Source organism: Pseudopodoces humilis, chromosome 5 (genome assembly GCF_049639895.1).
Source record: "Pseudopodoces humilis isolate 2021_Gansu_Grassland_sample_001 chromosome 5, ASM4963989v1, whole genome shotgun sequence".
In the NCBI taxonomy this organism is placed as follows: domain Eukaryota; kingdom Metazoa; phylum Chordata; class Aves; order Passeriformes; family Paridae; genus Pseudopodoces; species Pseudopodoces humilis.
In genome coordinates, this window is record NC_142204.1 from 57,768,800 (window position 1) to 57,783,532 (window position 14,733).

General features: G+C 38.0%; 1 protein-coding gene across 1 annotated transcript in view; it reads left to right on the top strand.

Annotated features, from left to right (window-relative positions):
* Nucleotides 1-289: 289 nt before the first annotated feature.
* CERK (ceramide kinase) overlaps nt 290-14,733 on the top strand; it is a 43,075-nt gene continuing 28,631 nt past the window's right edge. The window contains exons 1-5 of the mRNA XM_005519201.3: nt 290-428; nt 9,311-9,424; nt 10,621-10,743; nt 12,730-12,855; nt 13,359-13,422. Coding sequence (XP_005519258.2) covers nt 290-428; nt 9,311-9,424; nt 10,621-10,743; nt 12,730-12,855; nt 13,359-13,422 — 566 coding nt within the window. The remainder of the gene's footprint in view (nt 429-9,310; nt 9,425-10,620; nt 10,744-12,729; nt 12,856-13,358; nt 13,423-14,733) is intronic.

Here is a 14,733-nt window from a genome sequence, read left to right on the forward strand (position 1 = left end):
GCCCCGGGAGCCGTCGGTGAGCGGGCAGAGACCGCCGGGCCCCGGGAGCCGTCGGTGAGTGGGCAGAGACCGCCGCGCCGCCGGGCCCCGGGAGCCGCCGCCGCTCAGAAGCCGCAGCCCCGCCCCGCGGCTCTGGCGTAGCGCTGACGCCGCGCCCGCCCCGCCCGGGCCAGCCGGGGTAGCGGCGGGCCGGGGCCGCCGTTAGCAGCTGCTGGGCTCGCCCCGCGGCGCCCGCCCGTTCCGCCGGACCATGCGGTAGCGGCTGCGGCGGGCCGGGCTCTCGGCGGCCATGGAGCGGCTCCCCGGCGGCCGCCGGCCCCGGCTCGTGTCCTCGCTGGGGCTGGGGCGGCGCTCCTGGGAGGTCACCTTAGACGAGGAGCGGGGGCGGCTGGCCTGGCGCGCCCCCCGCCCGCCCCGCCGTGCCGCCGGTGAGTGGGGCGGGCGGGGGCCGGGGCGCACCTGCCGCGGCCTGCGGCGGGCCGGGGCCGCCCGAGGGGCGCCTGCCCTCAGCGGCGGGGGAAGGGCGTCCGCAGCGCCCCCGGCGGCGGCGGCGCGGGTGTCTGCGGGGGCGGCCGGCGCTGCCCCGGCAGCGAGGCGGCGGCTCCGCGCCCGGGGCTCCCTGAGCATCCGGAGAGCTCCGTCGGCGTGAGCGCTTCCTGCCCTCGGGAGCCTGTGCGTCGCCGCTGGGTTCAGAGTCCGAGCGGCGGAGGGTGGCGCGATCCCACGCGGGGCCGGGCAGGACGCTCGGAGCGGGGAGATGCAGGCGGGACGGTCCGCGGCAGCAGCCGGCTGTGCCGAGCGCTGATCGGGCCGGGCCTTCCGTAACAAAGCCGAGAGCTGCCTTCACTGAGCCCCTGCGAGCGGAGCAGCCCGGCCGAGTATCTGCTCCCAGCGTGCCGCTGATGGCACCGGGGGACACCTGTCCCGCAGCTGGCCGAGCAAAACATAGATTTGTTCAGCTGAACCCCATTCTTTCTCGGCGCCTCGAGTACCGATAAGTGTGTGGTTTGTAATGTATTTAAAGGAATCGTAGCAGTACAGACTTACAATACCTTAAAAACAGTTTTGGGGTTTTTTTTTAGTTGCAAGACTTGTGGTTAAAAACACTTTCATACTGAGGCAGTGTCTCAGGCAATGACTACTGTTGCTGTTTTTTTTGTTGGTTTGGATTTTTTTTGGTTTTTGTTTTTTTTTTTTTAGCTTTTTAAAAATCTCTTAGCTTTCTCAGGGGCTTAGTGTAGTGGAAATTTAACAAAGGTAGTTTAACTTTTGAGATTGGTTTGGAAATATTTAATATAAGATACTAGTTTGCAATGTGATAACAAAGATTTCCAAATAGTTCCCCTTTTTGCAGTTAGCATAGTGTGGATGTACAAAACTGCCAGTCTGAGAAGTCACTGATGAAAACATCTGAAAAAAATTCAGATTAACTTCTGAGAATATATATATAGTGTGGATGTACAAAACTGCCAGTCTGAGAAGTCACTGATGAAAACACCTGAAAAAAATTCAGATTAACTTCTGAGAATGTTTGCATGTCAAACTTTCTACTATACTTCTAAGAGGTGTTCTTTCAGGGTCTTTGACCTTGGGGGTTTAATATAGTAATTATTCCCATTGTTAGTTTAGCCATATTAACATGGCATGTGAACATTTGAAAATAGGTAATGTCCTTTTTTTCAAAGCAGCTGCTGTAGAGCTGGAAACTGCTGTCATCCTCATTTTAGCAATTGCAGAATCTGAGACGCTAATAGTGAGAAACTAATAATAGAAAAGCTGACTAGAAGTTTTATCTGAGAAAGTTTTGAATATAGATGTTTCCAATCCTAGGCAAGTCTCCAAACTTAAATAGTTAAATAGTTATTCCATTCTTACCGTGTACTTTTGTTAAATATTTTTCGGATTTTATCATAGTATCTTATTAGCCTGAGGCTTTTTTCAAGAAGGTGAGGGGAAAAAAGAGAAAGAGAACTCAAGAATTGTAAGAATTTGGTGTTACAGTTTACATGTCTGATATTTGGTTATGCTTTAAGTACAACCCTTCTTATTTATAATATAAAAATAGAGTTTGTTATCCTTCCCTGGCTATTGTGCAAGTAGTTTGACATAATCTAGTGTTTATCAACAATACTGATGAAAAAAGTAATCATAAATTCTTTAACTTTCCTCAGTTAAAGGAACTTAAGACTTTAAGGATAAATTGATTCTTTAATTCTGACGATCTTACTACATTGTTGTGAAAAATAGGCTGTATACTTTACAAAATGAAGTGAAATTAGTCTAGATAAAGGCACCTCGATCTTAAATTTAAAATAGAAAGTTTCAGGGCCTTTTGGGATAATTGCTCCCACTAGGTAAAGTAGCTCTTACTTTGGAGATAATTTGATTTAATTGTGTAAAATCCTTTTAAAAATGCCTTTGCAAAGTCACTAGGAGACTGATGTGTAGGCTAGAGCAAGTTCAAGAGGAGTGCCATTCTCCTGTTTGATGAATTCGTTTAGACCAAGTACAAGTGCCATGGATTCACACCAGCTCTCTCATGAGCACTCTAAAGTTTACAGCTGCTTGCAGTTGTGAAGTTTTACTACTTTTTAAGTTGTAAGTTTTCTTGACTTGCTCCTGGTAGACCAAACGGTGTATGAACCTGCCCTGAAGCATGTTCTGAATGTCAGTTCTGGGAATGGTGGAAGGAGAGTGGGACACAGTAAAGTCTGTATGAGTCAGTTTCTGAAGTAGTACCGAGCTGGAGATGCCTTAACAGGCAAGGGAGGTTACTGAGTGCAACCACTGTCTTGTAGCACAGCTATTTACAAGATTTTGGAAAACATGATGTGAAATCACAAGAGAAAAGAGGAGAAAAAGAAATGCCTAAGTGTTCTGGAGGCACAGGTATAATTTGTGTAGGGATCAATATAATAGATAATGTAACTTTTCTTCATAACACCCTCATTAATTCATGTGTTCCCTGCACTCAAGCTTTAATATCATGACAGTTTTGTGTTATTGCTGCCCTGTTGTCTCCAAGCTCTTTTTAAGACCTGTGATGATTCATTGTGTTCTCTGCAATTATTTTTGAAATATGAGCAGCATACATGACAATATATAAATAAACTTAATAATATGGAAGATGGTTAGTTAGAAGCATATAATTTCAGAAGAGTTGCTTGACCAAGATTAGTATCTTTCTACCATTTAGCCTTTGACTACATGACTACATTGTGTCTAAATGCAGACTAAATTATGCAGTATAAAAGTGCTATATTTCTTGTTTAGTAGGCAGCTATTACAGTGAAGAAGCTGTCTTTAAACTAGAAACTCAGGGTTACTTATTTTCAGGGCATTTATTACTGTCTTGAATTTAGGTATATAAATCAAAGTTGTTTGGTATATGTTTTTTCAAGGTTTTCAGACTTTGACATGGACAGAAGTAGAGCTATAGCTAGGTGTATTGTAGAAGTCTTGAAATGTTTACCTTTCCCTGTTGTGTCCAAAATCAGGAACAGATAGGAAGCAACACAGACTTTGTCCTGTTGTCCAGGAAAATACAGTGTTAGAGAGTATGGAGAGATTCTTCTGTTTTCTCATCTCTGTACAGTGATATTTATATATATGCATACATGTATGTGTATATATATATATACATGTATATATACAGATTTGTATATATATGTATTTAAATCCTTTTCTGTCAAAATGTAGACATATTAATTCAGGAGAATTCTTTTAATGCTGTCATTTGGAAGATACCAACAATAGCAAAAACATCAAATGTTTGCTCAAGTCATGGTGTATTTTTAAATTCTGAAATACAATTTATTTCCTACTGTTAAACTTTGTTTAACAGCATCATAGTTTCAAGTTCTCTCTTCAGTGTAATTAGATTCCTGTTTCCGGTTCTTTGATGGTTAGACATGTTTGAACTTATATGGAAAAGTTTTACCTGTAAATTTTCATGTGTTTCTCTGTTACTTTCAGCTGTGCATCTTTTTTTCCTAAGGATGCCTTCATCTTCAAATTTTCTGATGAACATTATTTTTCAACCTTGTAATATTTCCCTCATGTTGATGGCACAATCAAGTTTTTCTCAAGTAACACGTGATAAACATTTTGTACCAAATTCATAGCAGAGTATGTATTGTACTATATACTTAGAGCTATTTTAGAAGCATTGGCTAAGATTTTGTTATGCCTGGTACTAAAGTATTACAAATGTAGAATGAGATTCTCCTGTCATTTTTCTAGGATTTTTTTTTTCTAAAGTACAAACATGAAGGGGATGACCAAACTAGACACTGAACTCTGTGCATTCACTTATGGTGTGCACTGTCTTTTAGTCTTTGTATTTCATAATTCTTTTCCAAAACAACCACCTGAGGAAGCCTGAGTACTAGTGTTCACAACACAGATGTGATTCTGGTGGATTCTAAAGAAAGCTTAGTTTGATAAACAGGGTACTTAGCAGAGGGTGGACCAGCTTGGCAACAAGGTCTGTCCAGCACCTGGTGCTTGCAGAGTGTTGGCACATCCTCAGTCAAGGTCATTTGTTATTAGTCATTCCCATCTGGCAGTGGGAGGTGTGCAGAAATGTGAACCATGTTTCTCTATAGGCAATGCCACAACTACATTGCGCAGGTAGGATGTGGGGAATAATTACTCCAGCAGGCATTGCTTCTCTGGAATGTGTTGTCTTCTTGGAAGATACGTTATTCAAATAGAGATGCACGCTACATTAAACACATGTTCTTTAGCTTTTTGCTGGATTGTTTCCCACCCTTAAGGTGAAAAAATGCATCTTACTCCCTACTTTATCATTCAAATATTTATAGTTGAGCAGAAAAGATTTTATTTGGAAATGCAGAAGAAACACTAGGAAGACATTCAATAGTATGATTTAAATATTCAAGTTGACCCAAGTTCAAATTGCTGTGCTTTGATTCAGATTCATGTGATGTGAAGTAGCTGTGTGATCATAGTAGAAACTGGTCTGTTGGCTTACAAAGAAGCTTTACTTTAAAATAAAAAAAGCAAATTTCCTTATACATGGCTATACATGGTGAAATAATGGTCTTTGGATGTTTCTGTGACTTCTCCACAGTTTTGATTTAATCAGTTGTGATACCTTTTTTCTTCCCTCTCCCTTAGGATGTGAATTGTCAGTAATTCTGCTCTACATCCTACCTTCTCTTACTCTAGTGTTTATTAAATACAGCTTTGTATACTTCATGGGTGGCATAATACCATGTACCTTCTGATAGAAAGTATTCCTGTTGCTTTTAGGTGAAGACAAATCTTAAATCTGAAAGCTTGACCCTTCTTGTGGTCTCTAACAGCAAATTAGTTTTTAAAGTTTTTAAACTTTTTCTTTAAACCTATATCCCAGCTTTTTACTTGTTGATATTTTTAAGTCATGAGACTATGCTAATAGTTTAAATTAATTCCAAATGCCACTGCATCCATGGGCCTCAGCTGAATTTTAAGAATAAAGCAAGTGCTGTGATCAGCAATGCTTTTGTGCTTGTGCACATGTCTAGGTTGCTTTGATCTAACACATTTGTGAGGGGGAAGTTAGGTCTGTAGGATACGTAGCTGGCAGTGATGAATGAACAAGTCTTGACTGAAGTTCTGAGTGAGTGCTCATAAACTCAGGAAGTGTTCTGTGGGAGTGGCAGACAGCAATGACACACCAAAAATCTTTTCTTAACACAGAAAAACACACTTCCCAACTGCTGGCTGCATTTTGCACAAAGAAAGCCCACTGTTAGTGTGATTACTGTGGTTTTGTTTCTGTGGGGTTTTTTTCCTCCTCTCCCACTTGCTTAATGTGGGAAAAGTAGTGTGCATCTGATCCAGTGTTTTGCTGATTTATCAGTTTGCTTTTAGGAAGAATGTTAAGATTAAGAGCACTTATTGACCCAGAATGAGTAATGACTGACACAGCCAGAGTGCTGAGAAGATTGTCAGCTGTTTACTGTGCTTTTTGTTTGGCTTTTCAAGTTTTTACTTTATTTTTATTTTTTTATTTTATTTTTTTGCCACGCCCTTTTACCCACCTTCTCTGGATGGTCAGATCTTTGTCTCTAATATGCTAGCCATTGACCACATTGAAAATTTTGTCTAGAAGCTGTTGTGTACTACTTGGTTGAATAGGTTGGACTGAGCCAAGTAAAGTTCTTTGTTTGATATTGTCTGAGCCCATATTTCAACGTTTTTTCATTAATGTTGATCTTGTAGTACTGGTGTAAGCAACTTTTTTTGTATGTGTTTGTTTTGTTAATGTGGCAGTAAGGTTTTCCATGTTTTGGGAGAAGCACATGAAGGTGAAGGCCTTTGAGTGAACACCTTTAGCTGTGTCAGTGAAATAAATGTCTCATGCTATTTGATAATAGGGTAAATGCTACACAAGTAGGTGTGGAAAAGGACTATAATGAGTCCATTTGTGAGCTTTAAGGAGAGGCTGAATTAGTGCTATTTTTTATGGGGCAGGTTTTGGTGACTAAACAGCAGTTGAGGGCGTTGTGTTCATAGGAGCAGGACTGTTGTGCTTGTACTGGAGGTCTCTGCTTCACATTGAAAGCTTCTTCCTTCTGGGGGAAAGGAGGGGTGGTAAGATTAAATAGTTGGTTTGCCATGTGATGAAACAATATTCTGTGTAGCACTAAGTCAAATAGTGATAGAGATACTTGGACAGATAGAAATTCTTGAGTTCTATTCAAGCACACTAGAATTTGTTGTTATAAGCAGTAGGGAATGTTCTGAGTAAGGCATGTTATTTGAGACAGCTTTGCATCTTTCTGGCCATCTGCAATTACTCAGTTCAGTAGTGTGTGATTTTGACTGCCTTAAGATTGGAGTATGCTGTCAGGAGAGTGGAGCTGCTTGATGCTTTCATGGTGCTAAGTAGTACTGAGGAGTATAATTGGTAGAGCTGGTATTCCCAGAACAGAAACCCTTCTGAATTTCACCAAAGCCAAAGGGAAGGTGGGATCTGTTCTTCACCTTTGCTCCTTTGGTGTTTCACCCTTCCCCACCCCCCACTGCCCCCCAATTCTTCAGGAATCAGTTTTTCAGATTTGACACTCTGGTGCCATAAGATTAAAAATATATATACCTATAAAACAAAAAACCAAAAATATTTACTTTTTGCTTTTTTTGCCATGTCTGTAAAGAGATTTGCTGGAAAATCAAAACAGTCATGCAACTGTCAATGCAACTGTTGGAGGGGGAACACAGAATTAGGAGAGCTTATAAGTGTTTTCAAGGTTAATAGAAGCTGTGCAATATGTGCTGAAGTATATACTCCAAATAAATGCTTTTAGTGATACAGATTTGGAAGTGCTTTAAAATCTATTAGCTGTCTGTACAGTTGGACAGCTTTATTGTATAAAAAAATGCCTAATAAGACAATTACTTCAGTTGCTGTTCCCAGCATACATGGTAATAAGTATGCACTATCTACAGCTATTTCCAAAAATGTTATTTAGAGCACTGTCATTTAAATTTTTGATCAAAATGTAGTTTCTAAGTTTTATAATCTATCTTTGAGCAGTAACAAAACAAATTGCCATTTAAATGCAATCTTTATAGATGCAACAAGCTTTCTTTCATATTTTGACATATGAATCAGTGGCAGAGCTAGTAGACAAATAAATAAAACCAATTTTGGGAAAGAAATATTAAAGAATGTGCTTGATTTCTTTTATTGTTCCATCTGTGTTCTGTATTTCTTTTTCCTTGGATAAATGTATACGTCAATCATAATGAGATCCCTTTGCAGATCTTGTATCAGGAAGACCAAATACTTGTTACTGCTCAGTACTAGATATAGTCTTACATGTGTGTATGTGCAGTACACATATCATACATCTCAGAGTTTATCTCTGCTGCTGGATCTTTATAACAACATTATGTGACTGCTGCACTTGCCTGTCATGCCTTTAATACAGTAAATGCAATCATTATAAGCTAAAATTTGTTTTTGAGTTGAAACATTCAAATACAGCCAGATTCCTAAAGGACCTCAGTGTAAAGTTTGAAGGCTACGTTTCTTTTGAATCATGCTAAAAAATTCAGGGAATATAAAATCACTAAATGAGTATAAATCACATCAAATACCAATACCCCTTGAGTCAGTAGTCCACAAATTGTCAATGCATGTAATGGTATGTAAAGCCTCTTTTGACTAAACTAATGAACTAGGATGGGGAAAAATAATAAAAGTGAGTTAGTGGCAAATGAATTGCAGTCATCACTGTGAAGAGGTCAGGAAAACTTTTCACTCATTTTACATTCCCCACCACTACCATTGTACTACTGCAAAATAGTGAGGAAAATTAAATATAGAATAAACTCCAGTAACAATGCTATTATTGCCTGTATTTTATGTGTTGAGTATCTCAATGTTTTGGTTTCACTGTCTTTGTATATTTGAGAGAAGCAAGTATATTATAATTCTTATTATACAAGAGATTATTTACATAAGACTTTATTATTATAACAATATAAATCTTTTATACATGTGTATGTATACAGAGAGCACTTTCTTGTACACAAATACAAAACATGAATTTTAAGTTTCACTTTTTTGAGTTGAAGTAACAACAGAGCAGTGTTGAAATCAGTAATGAGACAAAAGTCTTCAACAGGAATTAAGAAGTCTGAGATGATGTTTAGCTATAAGAGAAAGGAGAATGAGGTTGGAGAAATTATTTCATAGTCTGAGGACAAGAGGCCTTTAATTCTGAAAAACAGTAATTTTGAAATTGATATGAGGAAAATATTTCACAGTACATAAACATAACATCTAGAGTTCTCTTCTTTAAAAGCTTAGTGGGATTTAAAATCTTAAGAATTCATATGAATGCCCTTCTTTCATAAGCCAGCTACTTACTTGAGAATAACAAATAGCCTCTGTATCTGTGCACTAGATTTAGTTGCACATTCTTTGAAATAGCTTGTGCTGTTCACTGTCAAATATCTGGAGTAGGCCCCATAGAAGGGGCAGTTTAATTACACTGAAATCAGTGTTGCTGGGTTTTGGCTTCATGCAAAAATACTTTTATACATGAAATACCTAATTTTCTGAGAAGTCATATTTAAAATACTCTTTTGGGTAGTTTGTAAGTGGACATGGATTATGTGCTTTGACTAAAGACAAAAGAAAATTGAGAATATTCAGAAAGTTTCTAGTTATACTTTTAGTTGTGCTTATTGAGTAACTGCTCTAATCATATGTCTGTATCATAATAGGTATAAAAATAATAATTCAGGTGATGTTTGAAGATTCTAATATGTGAGGTCTTGTTTCATACAGAAAACTGTTCTGTACCTATCTCTGAGATCATTGCTGTAGAAGAAACTGAGTTTAACAAGAAACAACGTAACATTGGCAGATGGCAAAAAATGGCAAAGCTACATGCTTTCACAGGTAAGGCAAATAACAGTCTCTGGATGCTTGTCTTTGTTATTCTGTTGAAGGTACTTTAAGGCAGACTCAAAAGAAAACATCAAAGTTTAGGGGTTTTTTTAACAGAAGTGATGTGTTTAAAAAACTCCAACCCCCCCCCCCCAAAAAAAAAATCCAAAAAACAAATGAAGAAACCCAAAAAACCCAACAACAACAAACCACCAAAAAAGACCCCCCCAAAAAACCCAAGAAGAAATCCCCACCAAAATCCCAAACTCAAATAAACCCAAGCAAAAGTCTCACAAAAACAAACAAAAGAACCCCCAACAAAAATCTGTTTATATTTAAAGATCCTTATTTGAAAAATAAAACTCTTCTTATAAGAACACACACTATGTTTAGTTGTTTTTAATGAAGTTGAAACTAATGTCTGAGTGTTCACCCCAGTGTCTTTTTGCTGCTGAATGATTCTGCAGGACACCTGCTTTCTACTTCTTGACTAGAAAATTGAGAGAGGGTGAAAGAATGAGTCCTAAATGTTTGGGGTTTTGTAAATTATCCCTAACCATTAGGATGTATGCATGAAAGTTTCTTTGTATTATCGTCTGCATTCTTGAAACAAAGTGCCAGAAGTAAGTGTCTGTTCTGGGAAGAGTGGTGGCTTCTGTCCTAAAAAGATGTCATGCCAAAATTTTATGTTGTGGAGTATTTTTCTCACCTTTAGCCCTCCAGTAAGAGTGATTTGAGGTAGTGTATATAAAGTGTAAGTATAAGGTCTTAATGCACAAGAAAAAAAAATATTTTTTTCTCAAATTTCAGCTTTATAGAATGAAATTCACCCTGTTGGTTGCATGAGTTGATGTGAGTGTGGCTTATCTTCTTAAACTTGCGGCTTTTTACGTAGATATTGCAGACTTTAATACAGATAATACATAAGCTCAGTGAACTTCTGAACAAGTATGTCTATAATGACTTGATGAGAATTGGCTTCTTTAAAAAGAAGTCTTTGGATGTCTGCTGGTAGCAAGTGTTTTCATTTATGTTTTCATTTGGACTCTACAAATGTGCTGGTCATACTCTGAATGCTTTTGTCATTTGTAGAAATGTGTAGTGAGGGTTAATTACAGGTCAGTATTTTGGAGATCGTTGTGAAATGTATTTTTCATTTCACAGAACCATCTCATTATGTGTTTGTTTTTTTTTTTAAATTTAAATAGTGTATTATGTGAAGAAAGCCCGGAATCACCGCTGGCGGTGCAGTGATGTGACGTTTTGGTGTGTTGATGAGCACTTATGTAATCAGTGGATACAGGCGCTGAAGGAATTACTTGAAATGCAGAGTAAGTTTGAATAAACTATGAACATTTGCACCATAGTTTTGTAGGCTTGTACATAAATCAATGTGATTTTGATATATCTGCTTTTTTGAACTCTTAAGAGCAGCTTATACTCAAAAATTGAGGGAGCCAAGAGTGGAGTTGAAGTGTTTCCTTATCACTATTTTATCTTATATATTCACTAAGTTGTACTGAGTGCTTTAATCAGTCAGAACTGTTGGTGTCATATAATTTTGCCCAGATATAAATTATTTTTGCAAAACAGAGACACAGTGGAAGCTTAGCAGAGGTTTTAAATGACTGTAGCTTTGGAAGAAGTAATGTATGGCCAGGGATTTAAGGTACTCTAGAGATTTGAGGTCAAGGACTGTAGCAACTGGAAGATTTTTGGGTGTGTTTCACCTTTCCAGACTCTTTGTTTCATCAACAAAATGTGTCTCATGTAGTAAGAGTTCCCATTAATCATTTCTAGGACTCTTCGTGGGAAGTTAAAAGTAATTTTGAAGGAGTTATTCCTGAATAATTATTATATTATCCTGAATAATATTCCTGAGTTATTCCTTGATAGATGTCAGGAAGCGGCAGGAGTAGAGTAACTGATAGAAAGGAAGTCAAGGGTGATCATAGCAGAGGCAGTGTCCTTGCTAACCAGGGTCCCACTGTCTCTGAGCAGGGTGGACAGAGCAGGGGTGGGGAAAGAAGCAGGTCAGTTTTACAGCCCAGGTGAGATAAAGTAATTGTGTCCTTCCAGGGAGGCTGGAGCAGAACAGCTGGAGCTGGAGACAGGATTAGAGACGAGCTCCCTACGGTGTAGGCCTGAAGCCCATCTGAGATATAGAGCTGGAGAAGGGGTTGGGTACAAGTACATCTACAGTGAGACTCGAGCAAATATTTAAGGCTTACAGAATAAATATGACTATTTAACAAAAACTGTTCTGAACAGGCAATGGAAGCATTCTTAATATGGTTTTTTTGTATACATTACATGTCTTTTTCCAAAATGGGCTTTGTGCAGTTATTGTACACCTGTGAGAGCTGTGGCCTCAGCACTCAATTCCATTTGAATGCAATTGTTCATTTTATCGGTAACAAATTTCTTCAGGAAAGGGAATATGTTCTCAGATGGGGTTACAGATTTTAACCATTCAGTCTGTCTAGGTTGGGTGATTTGTTCTAAAAGTGTGCTGATTTAGTAAGTCTGATATTTTTTTCCTTTTAAACTAATAATCTAGAATTCCTCTAGAATTTGAGGAAGTACAGATGTTAAGGTTTTTGTCTGTTCCATAAAAAAAGAGGATTTCTAGGTGCAACAGGTATTACTGTCTTGTATCTGTTAATACAGAGGTGTAATAATAGTTTTTATTGACCCTACTAGTGTAAATCCATAACTGTTTGGACAAATTTGAGATAGTAATATCAAAGGTGTTTTTGGAGGGGGAAGGGGTAACATTTTAGGGCAACTAACACTGTAGGACAAGCACTTGCTGCGCAGCACATAGTTTCGTCAGGCAGTCTTAATGTGACTTGATCACAGAAAGGAAATGGATTTTAACTGTGTTATTAAAGAAAGAAGAAAGTTTAAATAAATTTATGTAAAAGTATTTTTAGGTGTCCTTCACTTAAAAGTGGCTTTGCTATTGCTGCCCTTTTCATCTTGTATGCCCATAAAGCTCATGCAGTTAGAGTAACTTGTGTAGTGGGAAGGTACTGCAGGAATGACAAGTAAGAATGTGAGATAGGGAGTCAGAAGAAATTATTCTGAATTTCACTTGCTGTCTTATTAACAATTTGTTCTGTACTGCTGGTATCAGTATAATAAAGAGCGCAGATAAAGCGGGCTTTTATACCTCTTTGTTAAGAGTTACAAGTCTTTTATGCTGTGTTTGCTTTGGTGTTAATAGGTTTGGGTTTGTATGGCTTGATGAATATGGCTTGATGAATTTTTGGTTTGTATACAAAAGCAGTATACTATGGTTTTCTTTGCTGCAGGATCTAGACCAAAGCACCTACTTGTGTATATTAATCCTTATGGAGGAAAAAGACAAGGGAAGAGGATTTATGAACAGAAAGTTGCTCCACTCTTCAGTCTGGCTTCTATATCCACTGATGTTGTTAGTAAGTAATGAACACTCTAATTTCTTAATAAGCACAGTATGAACTTTTAAAACATTCTGGAGTAGCTAAAGTTCTTTCTGTTAATTACCATTTCTTACTAAGGAAATGAAACAAAGTGGTAGAGAATGTTTTCTAATTAAAGCATAGGCAGCCTTCTATCAGCTGCCTGCCTACTAAAATAAAATTTCTGGTGCTCCTGAGCTATTTGAGCTCTTAATAAAAGATGCTGCCTTTCTTCTCTTTTTGAGTTTCACTGTTAAAACTAATTGATCATTTGCACAATTTTTACTGAAATATTTTTTTCTGTATATACTGTGTATGTCTCCTTTAATTCTTTCCCTGGCAAAAATCTTTTGAGACACATCTTATGGACAGGTTGTTTTACAGTCACATTAGTAATAGAATCATGGTTATTAATGAATTAATATTTATGATTCTATATTATATACAGCTTTATAGTAGTATTTTTAATAACAAATTTTATTGTGTTTATTTATTCGTAGTAACTGAACATGCTAACCATGCTAAGGACGACTTACTTGAAGTTAATATTTATAAATATGATGGGTAAGTAACTTTACTAGCCTTTTTAAAATTATTTTCAAGCTGATATATTATGTAATTGGCCTTTTCTTGTCTCTAATTTAAAATGGTAGCCTTCATTACTAACATATTTATTGCAACGGCTGAAAGTCCTGGGGCATATTCCTTTTCATAGGAGATCCACATTTAGGAATACAAAAAGAAAGCTCAAGTGTTTCAGTAAACTTGTTCAACACAATATATTCAAGCGTAGTATAACAATGTTTGCATGAGATTTGTGTTCAAAAGATGAATGTAAGATTATTCTGCTCAGTTGAGCATTCTGTTACAGCTCAAAAGCTACCCAGAAATGTTCTGTGGTCTTGACATACATGAGTTCAGAGCACTGCACCAGTAGCATTCAGCGTGTGTGTAAAAAACATGTTCAGAAATGTTTCAGGTAGTTCCTCTTGCTGTAGATGACTGTTCAATAGTGGCTACATCGTTTGGGTTTATTTGCATTTATTCTGTTTTGAAGTTACTGCTTTAAAAGAAGACCTGACTGAATGGTGATCTTGCATTCCATTATTAAGTCTGCTGTAGAAGCAGAATATTTTAATAAAAATCCTAATAATTTCAGTTTTCAGTTCATGACATGAAACAAGTTGCAAGTCTGGAAAAACATGAAAATGTATGTAGATAAACTCCCATAACTACAGTATTTTAAAATTGTATCTTGTGCCTGTTGACAGGTACATTTAAACTAGTAAGTTGCAAAAAGAAAACACATTCAGTCTTTTCAAAGTACTTTTGCTGCAGTACTTTGCTATATACATTGTCTATGTCAAGTAAGGGCATGATGTTGGGAAATGGTGTTAGTAAGAAATGGCATTCATAGGCTGAATTCCCAGACTTCACCTGCTTTAAAATTACTTGTCTTCAAATAAACAGTTTTGTCTATACTGTGATTTTTCAGGAGTTCAAGGAAGGGAAACATTGATCATAGAAAAACCTAGTTAGCTTTTATTTTTCCTTTCATTTTATTTGTGATTTAAAGTGTACTGGTGGTGAAATTGCAATGCAGAGCAGAAAGGGAGGCAGATGAGCCCATGTCAACTCCTAGCAAATTATTTTTTACAGCAAGTGACAGTGACTAATTATGATGGTGTCTGAAGTGTTTTTGGCAGATTCAAAGTCTCATATTGTAGAAATTTTTTCCTTTGGTGGTTTTTTTTTTTATTTTTTTGTCTCTCATGCCAAAGTGAACAATAGGCCAGAGAAACTGCATCTTTTTAGAATCTTATGATTCTTCTATTCCTGGACTGGGCCTGAATGGCAGTTTGCTGGGGATCTGCA